Source organism: Schistocerca serialis, chromosome 9 (genome assembly GCF_023864345.2).
Source record: "Schistocerca serialis cubense isolate TAMUIC-IGC-003099 chromosome 9, iqSchSeri2.2, whole genome shotgun sequence".
Taxonomy (NCBI): Eukaryota; Metazoa; Arthropoda; class Insecta; order Orthoptera; family Acrididae; genus Schistocerca; species Schistocerca serialis.
This window is the reverse complement of record NC_064646.1, coordinates 528,567,031-528,591,662: the sequence shown is the minus strand read 5'-3', so window position 1 is coordinate 528,591,662 and position 24,632 is coordinate 528,567,031. Positions and strand designations below refer to the sequence as shown.

Here is a 24,632-nt window from a genome sequence, read left to right as displayed (position 1 = left end):
AAATGTTTACCGCATTTACCCGATTATAAGATGAGGCTTTTCCCAAACTCATCATTCCTAAACTGCAGGATCATTTCATCTCGTATTCACAGTCAACATTTTCACATTGTTTTGTAGAGCATATAGAGGTCATAATACATTTAGAGATGAAGCTTTGACTCTGAGGTCACATGCAGGTCAATTCTGAAGAATTTGGAAGGGCAGGGAAAGGGTGGAGGGAGGGATGACAGATGCCTTCTCAGGTCCCACCAAAACCTTTGAAATTGCAATGTATTCTGAATAAACACGCAAATAATTGTGACAGCAAAGATATAAATTTCACAGCTGTACTGTCAGGATAATGATTAAAAACAGTGGTACCACAAAAAAACTGGGTTAGAAGCAAAATAGGTAGAAAAGAAAACAGTCCAAATATTAATGAAAACCATATCTTTTCCTTTATTTTAACTCCTTATCATAAAACCCTGAGTTACCTCGGTTTTATTATTCTGACAGATACTAAAAATCCATAGTGTACTTGGGCAGCTTATAAATAGACCTGGGAAAAAGTAGAACTCCATTTATACCTGTTTCAGCACTGATAGTTAAGTGTTCAGCCACTATAGAGCATCTGGTACTGCGTTTGCACCTGGCTGTCGTGGTGGTTGCCACTCGGTACCATCTTTACTGTGTGCAGCTTTAGATGCTCGACAATTAAACACGTGCATTCCAGCCTTTCTCCTGTATTGTTGTTTAGGTTTACTACAGTGATCCTAAGTCTGACATTGAATTTAAGCACGTTGTTGTTGTTGTTGTTGTTGTTGTGGTCTTCAGCCCTGAGACTGGTTTGATGCAGCTCTCCATGCTACTCTATACTGTGCAAGCTTCTTCATCTCCCAGTACCTACTGCAGCCTACATCCTTCTGAATCTGCTTGATGTATTCATCTCTTGGTCTCCCTCTACGATTTTTACCCTCCACGCTGCCCTCCAGCACTAAATTGGTGATCCCTTGATGCCTCAGAACATGTCCTACCAACCGGTCCCTTCTGCTAGTCAAGTTGTGCCACAAACTCCTCTTCTCCCCAATCCTATTCAGTACCACCTCATTGGTTATGTGATCTACCCATCTAATCTTCAGCATTATTCTGTAGCACCACATTTCAAAAGCTTCTATTCTCTTCTTGTCTAAACTATTTATCGTCCATGTTTCACTTCCATACATGGCTAACACTTAAATCAATACTCGACGTTAACAAATTTCTCTTCTTCAGAAACACTTTCCATGCCATTGCCAGTCTACATTTTACATCCTCTCTACTTCGACCATCTTCAGTTATTTTGCTCCCCAAACAGCAAAACTCCTTTACTACTTTAAGTGTCTCATTTCCTAATCTAATTCCCTCAGCATCACCCGACTTAATTCGACTACATTCCATTAGCCTCATTTTGCTTTTGTTGATGTTCATCTTAGATCCTCCTTTCAAGACATTGTCCATTCCGTTCAACTGCTCCTCCAAGTCCTTTGCTGTCTCTGACAGAATTACAATGCCATCGGTGAACCTCAAAGTTTTTATTTCTTCTCCATGGATTTTAATACCTACTCCGAACTTCTCTTTTGTTTCCTTTACTGCTTGCTCAATATACAGATTGAATAACATCGGTGGAGGCTACAACCCTGTCTCACTCCCTTCCCAACCACTGCTTCCCTTTCATACCCCTCGACTCTTATAACAGCCATCTGCTTTCTGTACAAATTGTAATTAGCCTTTCGCTCCCTGTATTTTACCCCTGCCACCTGCTGAATTTGAAAGACAGTATTCCAGTCAACATTGTCAAAAGCTTTCTCTAAGTCTACAAATGCTAGAAACGTAGGTTTGCCTTACCTTAATATTTCTTCTAAGATAAGTCGTAGGGTCAGTATTGCGTCATGTGTTCCAACATTTCTACGGAATCCAAACTGATGTTCCCCAAGGTCCGCTTCTACCAGTTTTTCCATTCGTCTGTAAAGAATTCACGTTAGTATTTTGCAGCCATGACTTATTAACGTGATAGTTCAGTAATTTTCACATCTGTCAACACCTGCTTTCTTTGGGATTGGAATTATTATATTCTTCTTCAAGTCTGAGGGTATTTCGCCTGTCTCATACATCTTGCTCACCGGATGGTAGAGTTTTGTCAGGACTGGCTCTCCCAAGGCTGTCGGTAGTTCTAATGGAATGTTGTCTACTCCCAGGGCCTTGTTTCGACTCATTTCTTTCAGTGCTCTGTCAAACTCTTCATGCAGTATCATATCTCCCATTTCATCTTCATCTACATTCTCTTCTATTTCTATAATATTGTCCTCAAGAATATCGCCCCTGTATAAACCCTCTATATACTCCTTCCACCTTTCTGATTTCCCTTCTTTGCTTAGAACTGGGTTTCCATCTGAGCTCTTGATATTCATACAAGTGGTTCTCTTTTCTCCAAAGATCTTTAATTTTCCTGTAATCAGTATCTATCTTACTCCTCTTGAGATAAGCCTCTACATCCTTACATTTGTCCTGTAGCCATCCCTGCTTAGCCATTTTGCACTTCCTGTCGATCTCATTTTTGAGACGTTTGTATTCATTTTTCCCTGCTTCATTTACTGCACCTTAGAAAGTGAAGAAGAATGTGGCGTTATTTCATTCGAGACCGAAAGTGATGACAGTTTGCCAGTCGAGCGACAAGTACTTGCCGGTGGTACGAGATAAATACGTCCACTGTGCTCTGGCCAGCTTCTACGAGATTTCTGTTCACAGGGAAACGTTGTGAAATCCACACTTAGAATTGACAGCTGCACAGAAACCTAAAAATGACTCCAAGCTTCAGATATTTCAATCGAAGTCTAGTGCACCAGTATGCTCAGGATTTTACTATTGGTGATTTTCAAAATTTTGTAACTTATAATTTTGAGCTCTAAAACCCATCTTTATATTTCAGTATGTAATGTCTTTCAGTATATAATGTTTTTCATTAATAAAAAATCTCATTTTTGGAACATAATTTGAAAAAAAAAATATATATATTAAGGGGTTAATTCTCCTTGTATTATCAAAATGTAGACAGTCAAAACTGGAATTTTAGGCACATACATAATGTCAATAAAACAGTTTGTTACTCTGATTAGTCAGGGTATGTTAAAATAAATGTTTCTAAAGAAGCCTTTCGGATCGTCTTATACTTGGGTAAAAACAGTAGTAAACTTCATGCGTGTTTGACAATTGTTGCACTCTACCTCAGTCATATTGCAGTTTTAATGGCCAGCTGCATATTTTATTTAATGTCTTGACTTACAATTCTTTTTCAACACAATTTCAGTCACAACATTTATGAGTAACTCACACGATTCTGTACTACTTCACCAGTTACGTTTTCATTATTCAGCAAAATACTCTGTCTGCACTACACTGCAAAGCCAGCAACATCACTTACATTTCAAGATGTTCTAGACGGTCGATCTCCGAGAAGGCAGCAGGCGACAGCTTCGTAGCGTGAGTGACGGAGAGCTGTCGCAAACCGGGACATCCGTGGCTGATGGCAATTACTGTGTTATCTTCCACACCGTATCCGTGTGGTAGATCCAGCACTTTCAGTTGTGGCAGTCCTCCATTCCTTAAAAATACAATCGAGTACATAGTTTATGTTGTGTCACATTATTTTGTCTTTATAATGGGGGGAAAAAATAAGAAACAGCAACCTGACACATTCTGCTTACAATGACAGAACACACCCTGCTCACCAATTTTGATAACTTCAGGACGCTGATCATTTGCCACAGCAAAGTAACTCTCACGAAAGGATAGGATCACAACACTACATTTTTTGGAAACATCCACGTCAAATGAAACGAGGCGCTATCTGATTTGCACCAAGTACAATTTTAGAACACTAAAAAATAGGGAAATTGTAACTATATTAATTTTCCAGGTATCAAAATTCTAATTTAAATTTGTTTCATATATGTTCGACTGATCACGAACAGTGGGGACATGCGGATATCGAGGTGATCATTATATAGTATGGGAAAATTAAACTGGCCATAACACGAGAGTAGAGCAACATTGGCAACCTCGATTTGAGCAATAGAGAACCACGGGTCAGAAATGCACCGTCGGGAAGCTCCCGCTGTAGAACAGCAGCCGGTCAGCTGCGAGGATGTGTCTAGTTGCGTAATTTTGTCAGAATCGGTGCTACTGAAGTTGTTAGAATAAAAGTTAATTCAGGTTATCTCTACATGACAAAAAAACAAACATGTAGCCTATACATTTCAGTATTAACAACACTGGATCTTACAGTACCTCATGTCAACTATCTACATGCAGTCCTGTTTCTCCAGTACCAATTAGTATCTTATTATTGACATTACAGTACTATTAGCATAATTGGATTTAACAGTCTACCATTAAACAGTAAACATAACAGAAAATTCGTGTGTCAGGTAACTAGCCGTGGATATGTATTTAAAGTTTTACCAAGTTTGACAGACCAGCTGATACTATCATCTGCAGCTAATTTAAGTATTAACTGTGCTCAGAGCACACACTTTTCCGTGCTCTCGTCACCGATCAGCTGGAGCTCCACAACGGTGCAGTTATGACCTACAGTTATTCAGAAAATGTTTGTCAATTCTGTGTCCTCTTCTGTGGTCTGAATCGATCAGTCTGGTTGTTGTTCTCTGTCTTTCATATGACCAAACAACTCAGTCATTTATGTCATACAACTGAGTCTGTGAAAATAAAAGTTTCTTAAAATGTATACAGCTGTGGTATGTGTCACGCCAAAGTTTCACCCGTTACCACAGATGTGCCTCGAGATAAAGGCCTCACTGACTGTGGCCGACTGGTACGAGACCTATGTTCATATTATTTGTTTACTTTGATCCTCAGTCCAGATTCTGCTTTCTGTACGCTTTCTGTTTTTTATTGGCAACAAAGTGTTTTACAATTCCTATTGCTGTCTTCTAGGACTTGGAGAGGGGACTTAGTATACAAGTTTTTAATAATGAACCCGCACCTCTTGAGATGTAAAATAAGTTTGAAGATTAGAACACTTTTGAATCTACCACTTCCCAGTGCGCGCACCTATTGAGAAGAATGTGCCGTTCTCACACGCTGTTGTAATTATGACATCACGTACTATTTTCCTCTGACTCCAACAATGGCTGCAAGTACGTTCACTGGGCAGTACGTTCACAACTACAGCGATCTGCGGTGTTTCACAGACCGGCCAAACTCTCTACTTTGAAGAGAATGTCCTTCACCACGTAGAATGGAACACTAAGACGAATATTCTAAACACTGACTGTATCGTGTGCTCCTACAGCACGCGAGTCGGAGCTCATTACCTCCACTGTGTGCGTGTCTGCACACAGTGAAGTGGAAGATATGAAAGTGATCCAACCTTCAAACTTATTTTACATCCAAATGGTAAATTTGCAGACATGGGTTCCTCATCAGATTTGTTCTGCCAAGTCACCTGCACAACCCTTAGGAACCTGCAACAGGAATTGTGAAAATCTTTCTTTAAGTGTTTTTTGGAAACATGAATATGAAAAACAAAAATTGTTACACTCTCTCTCTCTCTCTCTCTCTCTCTCTCTCTCTCTCTCTCTCTCTCTCTCTCTGTGTGTGTGTGTGTGTGTGTGTGTGTGTGTGTGTGTGTGTGTCCCCTCTAATTTGCCAAAGGGTTTCTTCTGAAAAACTCTACACTTCTGCTGTCTAGTGCAGTGAGAGGCTTCCTTTACTTCATAATATTTACATTAGAACTGCCAGATCTTTGGCTGGTTGATTTGAAGCCACCAAATTTGTGAGTAACCCTGACAGCTGAGAGACCTAACCCCTGCTGGCTCAGTACATGTTTTCAGTAACAAACAGCACACCATACTGTACATATGCAAGGGTAAGATGACCCCAATTTTAAGACGAGCTCCCTTTTATTTGACTGGCTTCTTAAGAAAAATTAACTTTTTAACATATTCTTGACCAATCAAAATTACAAACTGTTTTATTGGCAAAGTATTTGCCTAAAGAGTTAACATTATACCTGTTCTAAATTTATGGCATTTTAATTGAATTAACTGTGAGTTGTTCTGATGTGATGACCTCAGAATATGGCTGTTTTCATCCAAATACGTGTAGGATTTTGCTATTGTACAGGTGTGACAATTTTGCGGTGTCTCTCACTTCCAAACACATAATCTGCTCACTGCTCTCTCATTAGCTACATAGAACTGACAGCTGACACATATCCTTTCACACCCGTCATACATCACAGTGAACATCGATAACACTACAGCGGGAAACACACAACTACACCACTGGCCCCTATGTAGACTAACTGTCTGCTGCAGAAGTTAATACTACCATTGTGTGTTTGTCCAGTTTTAAAGTCAATTCAGTTCTGAATACATGTGCATTCAGGCAAACTGTAGTTTAAACATGGAAGATGTACAAAAAGGTACAGAGTATGTGGTACAAATTACCACGGTTGGCATATCAGGTATCTTATGTGACCTCAGTAAGGCATTTGCTATGGTGAACCATACGCAGCTGCCCCTCAAATTAGCTTCTTATGGTGTCCATGAAAAATCTTTAAATTAGTTCAAGTCATATCTCAAAAATAGGAAACAGAGGGTAGTTATACAACATAAGGGCAAGAAAGCTTGCTCTAGTTGGAAGGAAATACATGCAGGTGTACCCCAGGGGTCCATACAAGGCCCATTACTATATAAATGACACACCAGGTAAGGTAACTTCAGATACGATTCTGTATGCAGATGACTCAATAGCAGTAGTCTGCTGTAAAAACACTGAAGAATTAGCACAGAAAACAAAACAGACTGATCATGTGGATTGCTTACTGAAGCAGTTAAATAGTTTTGTTTATGCAATGAGGGTTCTGAATAAAGTAACTGACTTAGCTGTTAGGAAAATTGTGTATCATACATATTTTATATCAGTTGTAAGGTATGGCATAATTTTTTGGGGAGTTGAAAAGGAAGCCACCTAAGAGTGTTCAAGCTACAGAAAAAAAATTATCAGAGCTATGACTGGAACAAACCTTTATTTGCAAGCCTTGACTTGCTGACCATTCCTTCCATGTTTATATATGAAACACTTCTCTGAGTTAAGAAACCCACATCTTTTTGAGGGAAATTCATTTACACATACTTATCCAACAAAACACAAACAAGATTACATGTTACATTGCCATAGACTACCATTATCTGAAAATACTGCATATTACATGGCTTTGAAGCTTAGCAAATAAAATCCATTCAAAGATGAAGGACTGTAAGCTAGAATCTACCTGTGCAAACATTGAAAATATTTAAAAAGCCAACTGCTACTACAGTGCGGATGATTTTATAAACAGAGACAAGTAGGAGATAATATATCTGTTTTGTTTTCCTGTTTTTTCTACATTACGTTCTATGTGTATGCTTATGTTCCCTTTTACTGGAGGTATATGTTCTTTTTAAATGTGTCGATACTTGTAAACTATCATGAGAACTATGTATCTAAATATGTAGATGTAAACACATATATTACATTTATGGAAATATGTGGTCCTTGAGGTATGTCCATATTTATAAACTACAGAAACAAACATGAAAAATACTTCCATATGCGTTATTTTAATGTATCTTGTTTTAGGTATCCTTAGGTAGGCACAGAATTATTCATTGATGAGTGACCAATATTTCAATCAAACGACTGTATATAACATGTCATCTGACAATAAAGATGTTGTGTTGGCTGAAGAGTCAACACCGTGTTACGAGAGGAGGCCAAAAGGCACGCATTTTAGCTCACGCAGGCTGGCGTAAGGAGGGAAGAACTATATTGACGTGAGATCTGGAACATGACAAGGAATTAGAATTCAGAAAGCGGACATAATTAGTTTGATACTTAACTTTAATCCATTAATGATGAACATTGCTCTTGACAGTACATGATTCACAATATTATCTGTTCAGATTCTAGTAACTGAATATGGCACCTTGCTAGGTCATAGCAAATGACGTAGCTGAAGCAGGTCCGACGTATACTAACGGACCGCAGCCGATTTAAAGGCTACCACCTAGCAAGTGTGGTGTCTGGTGGTGACACCACAAAAGATTCTCTTCTGTTCTATTCCCCTCCCCACACTCATCCTAGTTCCCTGCCAAGCTGTTCCCCCACCGAGCCTCATATAGTGCTGCTCGAGACTGTGGAACGTGTACTACAATATCTTCAGAGTGCAAGTCAGATGTAACAACAATGACAACCACAACCAATACATAAATAAAGTTCACAATCATGATTCGGTCAAATTCTTTAACTATTGCTTACCCCACGATCTACTGACGTCTGTCAGTACTATCTCCTGATGAGTCTCGCCACTATAATTTACAGTCAACCTAATACGATTTATTTTGTTAATTAGAAATCTAATTCTGGATTAATTTTCCTCTCTTCTCATCAGATTGTCACCATGTTCTAAAGCTGATTAAAAGTTGGTAATGTTTCACCCATTGTTCTAATACACGAACAGCAACTGAATTTCTCACTTGCAATGCACTTGATAAATCCTTCCAGTCTCTCATAATCGAATAAAATATTGATCTGGGGTCAGAATCGAGTAATGGTTTTTGAAGGACAACATTTCCGCTTTTGAATGTTATGTTTACTTAAAAATTAGTATTAATGTTTCTATCGGGAAACCTCGAGACTCTTTCGATGCAAATATCGTTTGCCCGGCCCTGCCCTTCTGAATTCTTCAAAATAAACCTGCATGTGACCTCAGCTAGCAAAGCTTCATCTGTAAATGTAGGATACCATCTATATACTCTATTAAACAATGTTAAAATGTTAATCTCAGCAGCAATAGTTTAATCTGCCAATATTACTCAATCTCATATTTTCTGAATGGTAAATTTGGAAAAAAAAACCTCATCTTATAATCAGGTAAATACAGCAGTTACCTACTTGATGGGTCACTTACGTAAAAGCCAGAGCAGCTGTTCCGGGCGGTATTCGATCGGGGACGGACATCCTGAGTTCCCGCAAGTGCTTCAAGCTTCCGACGGTAGTGAACGCCTCTCTGGCCGAGTTGCGGACTATGTCGTACTCATAAAGTTCCAGACGTTCCAAGCTGTCGGCATATACCGGCAGCAATGGTATGACGTGCCTGTGTAACAACAGAAATGGGGCTCGTGAAAATTATTCGTCTTCTGTCACATTTGAGGAGACCACACAAATGGCATACACTATATTCCAATTCCAAATTAAGGGTTCTTATTCTCCATTTGTAACATTTCTGTGTTCGACTGTCACCTTTACATCACTTGCCACTGAAATACGACATCATTACTATTACCACCACATTAATTTGCATCGAAAGTATACCTGTGAGGGACAGATTGCGTGGGTATACATCAGACATCGTGGTGAGTGTCAGGGCACTGGGTACTAGGCCTTCTGTTGGGTACAAAATAGTCTTTCCGCTCCCAGGATTGGAATGACTCCTTACCCTCTCCCTTAAAACCCAAATCCTTTCGTCTTTCCCTCTCCTTCCCTCTTTCCTGATGAGGCAACCGTTGGTTGCGAAAGCTAGAATTTTGTGTTTATGTTTGTGTGTCTATCGACATGCCAGCACTTTCGTTTGGTAAGTCACATCATCTTTGTTTTTATATATATAGGTGCCTATCGATCTGCCAGCGCTTTCGTTCGGTAAGTCACACATCTGTGTTTTTAGATATATTTTTCTTTCCCTCTCCATCCCTCTTTCCTGATGAGGCAACAGTTTGTTGCGAAAGCTTGAATTTTGTGTGTGTGTTTGTTTTTTTGTGTGTCAGTGCTTTTGTTTGGTAAGTCTCATCATTCCACGTGGGAAAAATATATCTAAAAACAAAGAAGATGTGACTTACCAAACAAAAGCGCTGGCAGGTCGATAGACACACAAACAAACACAAACATACACACTAAATTCAAGCTTTTGCAACAAACGGTTGCTTCATCAGGAAAGAGGGAAGGAGAGGGAAAGACGAAAGGATGTGGGTTTTAAGGGAGAGGGTAAGGAGTCATTATAATCCCAGGAGCAGAAAGACTTACCTTAGGGGGAAAAAAGGACAGGTATACACTCGCACACACACACACACATATCCATCCGCATATACACAGACACAAGCAGACATTTGTAAAGGCAAAGAGTTTGGGCATAGATGTCAGTCGAGGCGGAAGTACAGAGGCAAAGATGTTGTTGAAAGACAGGTCAGGTATGAGCAGCGGCAAATTGAAATTAGAAATTAGCGGAGATTGAGGACTGGCGGATAGTGAGAAGAGAGGATATGCTGAAGGGCAAGTTTCCATCTCCGGAGTTCTGACAGGTTGGTGTTAGTGGGAAGTATCCAGATAACCCGGACGGTGTAACACTGTGCCAAGATGTGCTGGCCGTGCACCAAGGCATGTTTAGCCACAGGGTGATCCTCATTACCAACAAACACTGTCTGCCTGTGTCCATTCATGCGAATGGACAGTTTGTTGCTGGTCATTCCCACATAGAAGGCTTCACAGTGTAGGCAGGTCAGTTGGTAAATCACGTGGGTGCTTTCACACGTGGCGCTGCCTTTGATCGTGTACACCTTCCGGATTACAGGACTGGAGTAGGTGGTGGTGGGAGGGTGCATGGGACAGGTTTTACACCGGGGGCGGTTACAAGGGTAGGAGCCAGAGGGTAGGGAAGGTGGTTTGGGGATTTCATAGGGATGAACTAAGAGGTTACGAAGGTTAGGTGGACGGCAGAAAGACACTCTTGGTGTAGTGGGGAGGATTTCATGAAGGATGGATCTCATTTCAGGGCAGGATTTGAGGAAGTCGTATCCCTGCTGGAGAGCCACATTTAGAGTCTGATCCAGTCCTGTCACAAGTGGGGCACTTTTGGGGTTCTTCTGTGGGAGGTTCTGAGTTTGAGGGGATGAGGAAGTGGCTCTGGTTATTTGCTTCTGTACCAGGTTGGGAGGGTAGTTGCGGGATGCGAATGCTGTTTTCAGGTTGTTGGTGTAATGGTTCACGGATTCCAGACTGGAGCAGATTTGTTTGCCATGAAGACCTAGGCTGTAGGGAAGGGACCGCTTGATGTGGAATGGGTGGCAGCTGTCATAATGGAGGTACTGTTGCTTGTTGGTGGGTTTGATGTGGACGGACGTGTGAAGCTGGCCATTGGACAGGTGGAGGTCAACGTCAAGGAAAGTGGCATGGGATTTAGAGTAGGACCAGGTGAATCTGATGGAACCAAACGAGTTGAGGTTAAAGAGGAAATTCTGGAGTTCTTCTTCACTGTGAGTCCAGATCATAAAAATGTCATCAATAAATCTGTACCAAACTTTGGGTTGGCAGGCCTGGGTAACCAAGAAGGCTTCCTCTAAGCGACCCATGAATAGGTTGGCGTACGAGGGGGCCATCCTGGTACCCATGGCTGTTCCCTTTAATTGTTGGTATGTCTGGCCTTCGAAAGTGAAGAAGTTGTGGGTCAGGATGAAGCTGGCTAAGGTAATGAGGAAAGAGGTTTTAGGTAGGGTGGCAGGTGATCGGCGTGAAAGGAAGTGCTCCATCGCAGCGAGGCCCTGGACATGCGGAATATTTGTGTATAAGGAAGTGGCATCAGTGGTTACAAGGATGGTTTCCGAGGGTAACAGATTGGGTAGGGATTCCAGGCATTCGAGAAAGTGGTTGGTGTCTTTGATGAAGGATGGGAGACTGCATGTAATGGGTTGAAGGTGTTGATCTACATAGGCAGAGATGCGTTCTGTGGGGGCTTGGTAACCAGCTACAATGGGACGGCCGGGATGATTGGGTTTGTGAATTTTAGGAAGAAGGTAGAAGGTAGGGGTGCGGGGTGTTGGTGGGGTCAGGTGGTTGATGGAGTCAGGTGAAAGGTTTTGTAGGGGGCCTAAGGTTCTGAGGATTCGTTGAAGCTCCGCCTGGACATCAGGAATGGGATTACCTTGGCAAACTTTGTAAGTAGTGTTGTCTGAAAGCTGACGTAGTCCCTCAGCCACATACTCCCGACGATCAAGTACCTCAGTCGTGGAACCCTTGTCCGCCGGAAGAATGGCGATGGATCGGTCAGCCTTCAGATCACAGATAGCCTGGGCTTCAGCAGTGGTGATGTTGGGAGTAGGATTAAGGTTTTTTAAGAAGGATTGAGAGGCAAGGCTGGAAGTCAGAAATTCCTGGAAGGTTTGGAGAGGGTGATTTTGAGGAAGAGGAGGTGGGTCCCGCTGTGACGGAGGACGGAACTGTTCCAGGCAGGGTTCAATTTGGATAGTGTCTTGGGGAGTTGGATCATTAGGAGTAGGATTAGGATCATTTTTCTTCGTGGCAAAGTGATATTTCCAGCAGAGAGTACAGGTGTAGGACAGTAAATCTTTGACGAGGGCTGTTTGGTTGAATCTGGGAGTGGGGCTGAAGGTGAGGCCTTTGGATAGGACAGGGGTTTCAGATTGGGAGAGAGGTTTGGAGGAAAGGTTAACTACTGAATTGGGGTGTTGTGGTTCCAGATTGTGTTGATTGAAATTTTGAGGTTTTGGAGGGAGTGGAGCTGGAAGTGGGAGATTGAGTAGATGGCAGAGACTGGGTTTGTGTGCAATGAGAGGAAGTTGAGGTTTGCTGGAAAGGTTGTGAAGGGTGAGTGAGTTGCCTTTCCGGAGGTGGGAAACCAGGAGATTGGATAGTTTTTTAAGGTGGAGGGTGGCATGCTGTTCCAATTTGCGGTTGGCCTGTAGGAGGATGCTCTGAACAGCCGGTGTGGATGTGGGAGAGGAAGGATTGAGGACTTTTATTAAGGATAGGAGTTGACGGGTGTGTTGATTGGCTGAGTGGGTGTGTAGCTGAAGGATTAGGTGGGTGAGGGCAATGGATTGTTCAGTTTGGAACTGGTATAGGGACTGATGGAAAGAAGGGTTGCAGCCAGAGATAGGAACTTTAAGTGTGAGGCCTTTGGGGGTGATGCCAAATGTCAGACAAGCCTGAGAAAATAAAATATGGGAGTGTAATCTGGCTAGGGCGAAGGCATGTTTGCGGAACAGCCATGGGTACCAGGATGGCCCCCTCGTACGCCAACCTATTCATGGGTCGCTTAGAGGAAGCCTTCTTGGTTACCCAGGCCTGCCAACCCAAAGTTTTCATGATCTGGACTCACAGTGAAGAAGAACTCCAGAATTTCCTCTTTAACCTCAACTCGTTTGGTTCCATCAGATTCACCTGGTCCTACTCTAAATCCCATGCCACTTTCCTTGACGTTGACCTCCACCTGTCCAATGGCCAGCTTCACACGTCTGTCCACATCAAACCCACCATCAAGCAACAGTACCTCCATTATGACAGCTGCCACCCATTCCACATCAAGCGGTCCCTTCCCTACAGCCTAGGTCTTCATGGCAAACAAATCTGCTCCAGTCCGGAATCCGCGAACCATTACACCAACAACCTGAAAACAGCTTTCGCATCCCGCAACTACCCTCCCAACCTGGTACAGAAGCAAATAACCAGAGCCACTTCCTCATCTCCTCAAACCCAGAACCTCCCACAGAAGAACCCCAAAAGTGCCCCACTTGTGACAGGATACTTTCCGGGACTGTATCAGACTCTGAATGTGGCTCTCCAGCAGGGATACGACTTCCTCAAATCCTGCCCTGAAATGAGATCCATCCTTCATGAAATCCTCCCCACTCCACCAAGAGTGTCTTTCTGCCGTCCACCTAACCTTCGTAACCTCTTAGTTCATCACTATGAAATCCCCAAACCACCTTCCCTGCCCTCTGGCTCCTACCCTTGTAACCACCCCCGGTGTAAAACCTGTCCCATGCACCCTCCCACCACCACCTACTCGAGTCCTGTAATCCGGAAGGTGTACACGATCAAAGGCAGCGCCACGTGTGAAAGCACCCACGTGATTTACCAACTGACCTGCCTACACTGTGAAGCCTTCTAGGTGGGAATGACCAGCAACAAACTGTCCATTCGCATGAATGGACACAGGCAGACAGTGTTTGTTGGTAATGAGGATCACCCTGTGGCTAAACATGCCTTGGTGCACGGCCAGCACATCTTGGCTCAGTGTTACACCGTCTGGGTTATCTGGATACCTCCCACTAACACCAACCTGTCAGAACTCCGGAGATGGGAACTTGCCCTTCAGCATATACTCTCTTCTCACTATCCGCCAGTCCTCAATCTCCGCTAATTTCTAATTTCAATTTGCCGCCGCTCATACCTCACCTGTCTTTCAACAACGTCTTTGCCTCTGTACTTCCGCCTCGACTGACATCTCTGCCCAAACTCTTTGCCTTTACAAATGTCTGCTTGTGTCTGTGTATATGCGGATGGATATGTGTGTTTGTGCGTGCGGGTGTATACCTGTCCTTTTTTCTCCCCTAAGGTAAGTCTTTCCGCTCCCGGGATTGGAATGACTCTTTACCCTCTCCCTTAAAACCCACATCCTTTCGTCTTTCCCTCTCCTTCCCTTCCCTCTTTCCTGACGAGGCAACAGTTTGTTGCGAAAGCTTGAATTTTGTGTGTATGTTTGTGTGTGTGTCGACCTGCCAGCACTTTCATTTGGTAAGTCTCATCATCTTTGTTTTTATATATGTATATAAAATAGAGGGAAACATTCCACGTGGGAAAAATATATCTAAAAACAAAGATGATGAGACTTACCAAACGAAAGCGCTAGCACGTCGATAGATACACAAACACACACAAACATACACACAAAATTCTAGCTTTCGCAACCAACGGTTGCTTCGTCAGGAAAGGGGGAAGGAGAGGGAAAGACGAAAGGATGTCTCATTTGTGCTGAGCTACTACCATAGGAGTTTTGCTCTCCCAAAATCTAAATCTAGCTCTATGCCAATTAACTGTACCAGAAAGATGAAAAGTGGGTTCATACAAAAAATATAATAGCTCAGAAAAAATGTGCACCTCCATTTCTTCTAGAATTCCTGTGCAAAATTCTTACCTTTTGGTGTGGTCATCAGATGCAATGCTTGCAACAATTCCAGTGTGTATGATTTCTGATGCAGTCAGTTTCCGAACTCACCATATCTCGAGTTGAAAGGTTTTAAGTTTATTGTTCACTCGTGTCACGGATTTCCTAGGGCGCCTTTTGTAAGTTACACAGATACCTTTGACATCTTCACTCTATGTGCAAGGATGACACTCACTTTTCCATTTGCAGATGCACCAATTTTCTGTGATTTTCAGTGGCACTCGTACATTTGTTTACTGGCAGGCAGCTCTCTGTCAAATTGTTATCAAAATACACATTTCACACTAACAGTGGACTCCGATTTTGCTAATTGCAGCACAGAAAACAAATGCCTCCGTGGTGTCTCCATTTTCCTACGAATGAGCAACAGCAGCACTGCACCTTTAATTGAACTTCTATGTCAACTGCTCAAAAGTTTCCACTTTTCTCTGTCTGGAGTTGCATTTCTATCCTTTATAGTACGTAAAAGATTAATCCCAGAAATATGCCACTCCTCTTTGAATAACCCTGTATTTTGGCAAGTGTAGTCCTTTAAAATGACTGTCGTGTATGAGGCACAGACTGACAAGCCACAGTGGAAGAGATGCGCCGCACTAGCTCCGAATACGAGTAGGTGCGCGATCGAATGCCGGGCACTCGTCGACAGGCGATACCGAGAGGATAACCTAGGCACGTAAAGCGCCAACCCAACTGATTTTTGTAGTTCAGTTAGGCCCTGATCAGTTTGTGAGTTCACCACTATGCAACTTTACAAATCTTAATCTGAGAACGCAGCATTTGCAGCGAACTTTGTGTTTCAGTGTGAAGCTCGTATCTCTGCCTCAAATCTGTTCCTCACTACAGGATAATAACCAATACCAAGCATCATTGCTTCTGCTGCTGCTGCTGCTGCTGCTGCTGCTTCTACTACTACTACTACTACTACTACTACTACTACTACCACTATTATTATACAGTTATATCACAACCATCATCGTGTATCGGTATTTATCTACATAATTTAATTACATTTTTGTGAGTTCAATGTATCATTACAAGATATGAAATATGCACTTGTGCTGACATGAATGCATGAACAAAAGGCGTTTATGGTTTTCTTCTCTTCCCCCCCCCCCCCCCCCCCCCTCTCTCTCGCCTAAGTGTGAGGTTTACTTTGTTCAGATACTGTTGCCCCATGTGTCAGCGTTATCAACCATCACTGCAAATACATGTGCTCACTGAACACTATCTACAGAAAATTCTATACTGTATTTTTTTTAAATTTTGAGTGCATATTCCACAGGGAGTTATTTTTGTGTGTGCATAACAATGAAACAATGACAGTCCAGGCCACAGTGGTTCCTGATAATGGTTAATTATGGACAACAGTTAATGTATCACAGGTAAAGGGACTCTGAAGTGTGTAACTGAATTTTTACATCCAAGTGCTGGGACCAGCTCTTGACATACAGTTAAACCCCTGCTTACACTTTTCAGTGGAATGACACGAATGACACACACACACACACACACACACACACACACACACACACACACACACACACACACACACACACAAGTGTAAGTTGCAGGAAAGTGCAAAATACAGGAAAGCATTGGAAACAAACCAAGTAAAAAATGAATAAATTTATCTTACTGTCATTCTCTTTATATTGTTCAAAATCAGAAATTATAACAATCTAAATTTTGCCTATTTAAAAAAAACTGAAATAATTGTTTTTGCTTCTTTCTAACAGCAATTTGTTGTATTCTTTTGTTAAACCACATTAAAAGAGCATTTTAATTCTACTGTCAAACTTATTACTGGTAATCATTATAAACCTATGGTAAATAAAACTTGTAACACAATATTGGTTGAAACATTAATGTTGGGAGTCTTTAATAAATGGAGAACAACAGACACAAAATCATACAGCTTGTTGTCGACAAGGAGATCACACGGTTCAGGAACATCCTGGGTGAGGAAGAGGACGGAAATTGCAACATTATGGAGCATCTCGAGGAGGAATATTTACGTCTGACACTAAGTCGTACCGACATAAGACTGCGTGCCTCGTATGGATTCATGTATTTTACACTTAAGTAACAACAATTCGTGAAAGCTCGTTATAGAGTGATGTCTTGTTTGTATAAATGACTGAAATTAAATCAAAGCTGTGGTAATACAAGACAATGAGCAGAAGGAAGGCTGCTACTACAGTCAATACTGTCAGGTCACGATCATCATTCGGGAAGTGCCTCAGCGTGCTTTCCCACCCTTCCAAACACTGCGTACCTATAAACAGGTGGCTGTGGCCAAACATGATGACAATGAAAATCTCACTTACTATGCTAACGCTGTCTGACACGATTATTAACTTTGTGTATAGTCTCCATTTTCTGCTTTGTTCCGAGGTTGACCTTGAGTAGGAATACAATGCACTTTTTGCAGATATCTGCACGAAAAACAAAGTCAAATGTTGTGATAATGGCAAAGAAAACTTAAAGGTGCGGGAAATGTCGTAACACGGAATCAGTGACGACAGGAAAGTACTGAATTCAGAGAATGTGACTCCTGATTGTAATGACAAAAATGAATATAAAAAGCAAGAAAATGTAAAATGTGAGAATGTAAACACAGTGGTTTACTGTATTTATTTTCGGGAGTTTAGCATGACATTCACACGGTCACACTTTCATATGCGAGCTGCAGTAGAAAGCGATTTTTGCCAAATGTTTCACAATAAAATTACATAGTACCAAAACATATGTTCCACTACAAGCTTGCACAGTAGCATGCACAGTCCCCTCACATACGAGTTGCCAAGTTTCTCATACTGTTGCTACTGCGCAGCAAAAAGTAGATGAGCAGTAAAAGATGACAGAATATTGCTGATGTAAATGGGAAAGTAATGGGCCCAGAATTGTGCCCTGAGGGATAAACATTTCAAAAACTTCCTCTTCCACAGGCTGTGCATACGCAATCAATCGACAGTGGCATATGTTAAATTATAAGTCCCCATTCTGAAATGACACAGTCTACCCATTAATTTCACTACGAAGCCCCATCTACAGACTAATGTGAAAAAAACTGAGAAACCCAAAATGTGCGAGTGAGACAGGTCTGCCGGGTACTACCGAATCACACAGAACTGAACTGGGCACAACTGTTAAATACAGCGGCACTATTAGCTACGAGTGAAAGTAATTACGTAATAAACGTGACAGAAGATGTTTGAAGACATAGATATGTTTACTGAACTAGACCTAGCTTAAAAGCACTGTAACAATAATTAGATGTCTCCTTAACATTTTGTATCTCGTGTCCCTATGTATATGTAACGGTGAAATATGCCAAATGTCTTTTACATAGTGTGAAAAATACCGAACATACGAGAACAGTATTCGTCGAGCAAAAGTTGGCTCGAGTAAAAGTTAGACATTCGTACGAGGAGAGGTAATAGTACTCACCTCGTTCCACCCACCGACCACTTTATTCGCAAGCACTTTAGGGTGTTCTTCTTGGCATTCAGAAAGTACTTCAGATCATCCGTATCGACAGACATACATCCGAAGTCAATCTCGACCAGTCGGGGGCACCCGTCACCCAAAGGTCTCAGCACACAAGGACGCAGGACGCAAGTCGTCCCCACGTATCTCTCTTGCAGACACAGCACACGAAGGTGCTGCAGACGCGAGACCGCCTCTGAAAATTTCTCGGTCTTCAGCAGCTCGTCGGGTGCCGTCAGCACGTGTATCCCGGAGCACTGCTCGACCGAGTTCTTCACCGTCTGCAACCGCACACTTCCTGTAGTACAGTAACACTTCTGAGCTAAGGAGTGGGATACACTGAAACAAAAGAAGCACTATTAATGGTCGTTCAAACAGATGCTTTCTGCCTCTTCTGAAGCACCTGACCAATTTCCAGCAACAGAAGTTGCACAGCAGCTAAACAGATGGCCACAGAGGAAGTCAGTAACTGCGGTGAACGAGAGGAAAGCACCCGCACCGTCCACACTCACCAAACTGACTTCCTATCAGCTAACAGGTGTCCTCCCTTCTGATGACTCCCGAGTCAGTTCGTATTGTCGATGTCACAGCTGCTCGCAACACCGTGTGTCTTTTTTGATCCCAGGAAACACTCTGAATGGCCTACATTTCAGAACAACTGAACTCTACTCTTCTTCCTTGTTGTTAATTGACTATGTGCCACCCCAGTAATCATATATACATTGAGACAAAGTAGTTACTGGGCAAAAGCTCAATGGATCAGAATGGAAATACATTAGTGGAGTTTCCTCAGTTCAGAAGGAGTTTTTCTGTAAAAAATGCTTACTACCCAAAAGGTTCATTTAGGTCCATTATGGTTTATTTAATGTTTTTTTTTTGTAGTTGTTTTAAGCTGTAATACGATACCAATGCAACACTTGACCAACATTATTTTAAGAAACAAACTATCACATACAAAAACGGCATTAAATGTGTGATTACATATGAGTTAATGTGTTAATGTTCAGCATGTGAACAAGAAAAGGTTTAGTAAAGGTTTGAAATTATGTTTGAAGTGTGCTGAAAGTCAATGGCCATCCTATTCATCAAACACTGGAGGAGTATTATTCGGATAACTTTTTTCTGTTTTAAGCAAAATGCAGTCTTTCAAACGTCTCAGTGCTTACGATTAAATGTCTCCCTGGATATCACAAGATATGTTTAATTCAGTTGACGAAAGGAGAAAATATAAAAATCCAGCAAATGAAGCAGTTGAAGGGGAGTACACACATCTAAAAAATGAGATTAACAAAAAATCCAAAATGGCTAAGCAGGAGTGGTTTGAAGACATAGGATACAGAAGTATATATAACCCAGTGAAAGATAGATACCACCTGAAGGAAAGTTAGAGAGACATTTTCAGAAAAGGAAAGCATCTGTACAAATAACAAGAGGCCAGATGGAAAACCAGTCCTAAGCAAGAAGGGAAAGGTGACTGGTGGAGGGAGTATGCAAAAGGTGTACACAAGGGAAATGAACTTGAAGGCAATATTATGGTAAAGCAAGAGGATACAGATGAAGACGAGATGGGAGATACGATACGATACTGCGAGAGTCGAAATGAGGCCCCTAGAATAGACAACATTCCCTCTGAACTAATGATATCCTGGTATGTAAGATATATGAGACAGGTAAAGTACCCTCAGACTTGAAGACGAATATCATAATTCCTATTCCAAAAGAAATCAAATGCTGACAGGTCTGAATATTACCAAACTAACAGTTTCATAAGTTCTGGTTCCAAAATAATAGCACAAATTCTTTTCAGGTGAATCAAAAAACTGGTAGCACTCAACCTCGGGGAACATATTTTTGGATTTCAGAGAAATGTAGGGACACCCGAGGCAATACTGACCCTATGACTTACCTTAGAAGATAGATTAAGGAAAGGCAAGCTTACTCTTATAGATTTTGTAGGGTTGCAGACAGCTTTTGACAATGTTAAGCGGGATACATTCTTTAGTTCCGAAGGTAGCACATGTAATGTGTCAGGACCAAAAGGTTGTATACAACTTGTACAGACACCAGGTGGCAGTTACGAGTTGAGGGGCACGAAAAGGAAGGGAGTGAGACAGGGTTTTAGCCTATCCCCGATGTTATTCAGTCTCTACACTGAATGATCAGTAAACAAAACTACAGAAAAAATTGGAGTAGGAATTAAAGTTCAGAGAGAAGAAATAAAAACTTTGAGGCTTGCCGACGACATTGTAATTCTGTCAGGCAACAAAGAACTTGGAAGAGCAGTTGAACCGAGTGGATAGTGTCTTATAAAGAGAAGATAGGATACAAAGTAAAACAAAGGTAATGGAATGTAGTCAAATTAAATCAGGGGATACCGAGGGAATTAGATTCAGAAACGAGACACTAAAAGTAATAGATGAGTTTTGCTGATGAGGGCTTAAGTAGAGAGGATATAAACTGTAGACTGGTAATAGCAGGAACAGAGTTTTTTAAGAAGAGAAATTTGTTGACATGAAACATGGATATAAGTGTCAGGAAGTTGAAATGTGGTGCTACAGAAGATTGCCAAAGATTAGACGGATAGATCATATAATTAACGAAAAGGTACTGAACAGAACTGGGGAAAAAAGAAATCTGTGGCATAACTTGACTAAAAGAGCTCAATGGTTGACAGGACACATTCTGAAAAATCAAGCAATTACCAGTTTATTACTGGAAGGAACTACTGGGGGTAAAATCATAATAAAATAAGAGAAAGCAGAGTTCACACAGAAAGATTTAGGTTTGTTATTCCTGCACGCTCTTCAAGAGTGGAATGGTAGAGTGGTAGCCTAAGTGTGGATCTATGAACTCTCTGCCAGGCACTTAATTGTGAATTGCAGAGTAATCATGTAGATGTCAAAGGCACATACAGAGTGTACATAAAGTCCAGGAATACTTTCAATTATTTATTGTGCAAGAACTAAACATTGTACAGATGTCATACACATTGCATTTTGAAGAGAAACTATGAAAGTTTTTTGTACAAAAATTCGATGTGCAAACCACGAATGGTTATCAAATTCTTGCCGTACCCGTCCCAGCACGGCATAGTCGACTGTGGCAGTCGCTTCCCGTATTCTCTCCCAGAGCTCTGCTACATCACGTGATAAAGGAGGTACATACACCAGGTCTTTAATGGTCCCCACACAAAAAAGTCACACGGAGTGAGATCTGGCGATCAGGGAGGCCATTTCGTCCCCTTCTGTAGCACGGCCGATCCATCGATGCGATAGCTCCGTGTTCGGGTACCCACGAACTTCACGACGAAAATGGGGTGGAGCCCCGTCCTGCTGAAAGATGAACGGAAAGTCCGATTGCATTCGAGGCATCAGCCATCGCTGCAACATGTCCGGGTAGGAATGTCCAGTGACAGTGCTCTCGACCAGAAGAATCACCCGTACAGTTTTCGACATGACGAGGCACAAAAAAACACTTACCTTTGGGGAATCACGCTCAAATTCAATGCCTTTGTGTGGATGCTTTGTAGCCCAGATTCGACAGTTACGCCTGTTCACTTTCCCATCAGTGTGAAAAGTAGCTTCACCGCTAAAAATTTAGCGATCAACAATGCCATCCGCATTCTCATTCAGTTGTTGCAACTGTGAACAAAACTCAAAATGCTCATCTTTGTTGTCGCCATTGAGCTTCTGCACTAACTCCAATTTGAACGGTTTCACAGACAGCTTCTGTCGCAGGACTTTCCGCACTGTCATCGGAGCCATTTCGAGTTCACGGGATGCGTGACCTACCAATTTCTTTGGACTGCTTACGAATGTCCCTTGTATGTGCTCCACATTCACTTCACCCACACTGGGACATCCGCTCGTCTTGCCGGGCACAAGAAATCCGTCTTAACGAATTTGCTGTGCCAGCGGTAAATAGCCTTCCTTGTCGGTGGCTTCTTACTGTACTCGGTTCTAAACATCTGTCGAACAGCTGTAGCACACTCGTTTTTGTCGAACTCCGACACAAAGAAAGCTCGCTCTGCACCTCAACTCACCACATTTGCGACTAGTGCCAACTATCAGCAAATTACCCAACTATGCTGTGGCGGTATATGTGAAAAAAACTTTCAGGTTTTCTCTTCAAAATTACATATGTATGATACCTGTACAATGTTTAGTTCTTGTGCAATAAATTATTTGAAGTGTTTTTGGGCTTTATGTACACCCTGTATATTGCAGTTATTTCGAAATGACGGAGCCTGCACAGGACAGAATAACTGTAGTGTGAAGAGCTGCATCAAACCAATCTTCAGACTGAAGACATCAACAACCATATCTCCTAATCTATCTGTGCTATGTGTGGATACTGTCTGCAAAACATGTTGAAAATAGAGTTAGTAGTGAAGAAGTAATAGAGTAATGCCTGATGTGGATGTTTCACTGCATGAACAGTGAAAATGTGATAAGTGATGAAATTTTTTCCTTTCATTATTTTGTGTGCGTGTGTGTGTGTGTGTGTGTGTGTGTGTGTGTGTGTGTGTGTGTGTGTGTAAGTATACAGTCTGGGTAATTTGTGTGCTGTGTGTTATGCAGCCTCAAGATGTGCACAATTTTGAACTGTAATACTTGTTTTATTACATTAAATCTTTGACTTAGGATTATACCTCTCAATGGGTATATTATGACAGCATTTTCTTTTAAGGTCAGACAGTAATTATATGAAGTACCGAAAATCAATTGTTTGTTGCCCCTGTAGGCTATTACGCAGCCAATCTGCAATGGGGACCATTATCGTGTCAGCCATTTAGTGATACGGATTTCAGCAGTTTCAATTAAAGCAAGCAAAAAACAATGCCACAGATATCTCTAATAAGCCAACCAGAAACTGTTTCATCCACAAAACAACACTGCAACCTATTTATACAGAAGCAATGCCAAGCTGGTTATTTCGGCTCCTAATACCCAATGTGAGTATTTGCAAGCACAGGAAAAGTGATGGAAAGGTGAAGAGAAAGCTAACAGTCTGAGCAAACAAGACTTGGTGGCTGCCAGTTCACTGACCCCTTCTGAAGTACACCCACAACTCCCACACTCATCCATCCCACGCACCCGCACGCAACTCACTCGCACGCGACCGCCGTCTCGAGCTGCTCGGGCCAGGGTGCAAGCTACTGCTGTGCAAGATGGGAGAAAATCTGGGTGGTGGGAGTAAGCTGGGGGCAGGAATGGGAAGGGATGGCAGGATAGAAGTGGGGGACGGTAGAGTCCTGCTTGTGGGAGCATAAGGGACAGGCTGGGTGTAGTAACCAAAACCAACTGCGGGAACGCCTTCGGCTGCAGATCGGAGCCGCCAGGTGGGGAAGCCGCCGGCGGTGGAGCACGCAACACCGGGTAAACACGAGGACGAGTCGGACGACAGACCAACGACAACCGACAACAACCGACCACGACCGACTATGACCGACACAACGAGGAAGAGATAAACAATGGGGGCTTGTAGAAACCACAACACCAAACACCGACAGTAAATCCACTCAGAACCAGAGCCAGGCAAATGTCAACAACGAGCAATGACCAGAACGCAGTACTGCCGAGAGAGAAACGAAATCCAGAGAGAGTACCAGACTGGCCGGACTAGGGCAGAGCGGGTACCTGTATACGAAACCGGAGAGAGCGGCTATTGGCCGCTGTCTGCGGTGGTACCCTTCCTGCGCGAGAGCCGCTGCGCGGAATAGCCGCCGCGGACGTGGAGCCCTCTACGGGCTGACCACGTCCATTTGTTCTGGTGCGTGTTCGACTTCCACAGCGGGAGGTACTAGAGTGGGGAGAGGGGAGGGCAACTAGGTGCAGTCGGCAGATTAGAGAAGGGGCACGGAGTGGGAAAGGAGAGTGGAAAAGGAAGAAGTGCAGTGCTGAGGGGTAATGAGGAAGGGGACAGGCGGGTGAAGGACAATGGACAATAACTAATGAAGCTTCAGCCTGGGAGGGTTATTGGTACTCGGGATGTATTGCAGGGAGAGTTACCACCTGCAAAATTCAGAGAAACTGGTACTGTTAGGAAGGACACATGTTAGGAAAGATCCAGATGGCACAAGCAGTGAAGCAGTAATTAAAATGGAGAA

The 24,632-nt window shown here is 42.4% G+C and overlaps 1 protein-coding gene across 1 annotated transcript in view; it reads right to left on the bottom strand.

The window, feature by feature from the left end:
• The window catches only part of LOC126419750 (uncharacterized), a 123,684-nt gene that overhangs the window by 18,785 nt on the left and 80,267 nt on the right, over nt 1–24,632 (bottom strand). Inside the window, exons 4-6 of the mRNA XM_050086926.1 lie at nt 18,485–18,804; nt 8,990–9,175; nt 3,437–3,616 (exon numbers count right to left, since the gene is read on the bottom strand). Of these exons, the coding sequence (XP_049942883.1) occupies nt 3,437–3,616; nt 8,990–9,175; nt 18,485–18,804 (686 nt within the window). The remainder of the gene's footprint in view (nt 1–3,436; nt 3,617–8,989; nt 9,176–18,484; nt 18,805–24,632) is intronic.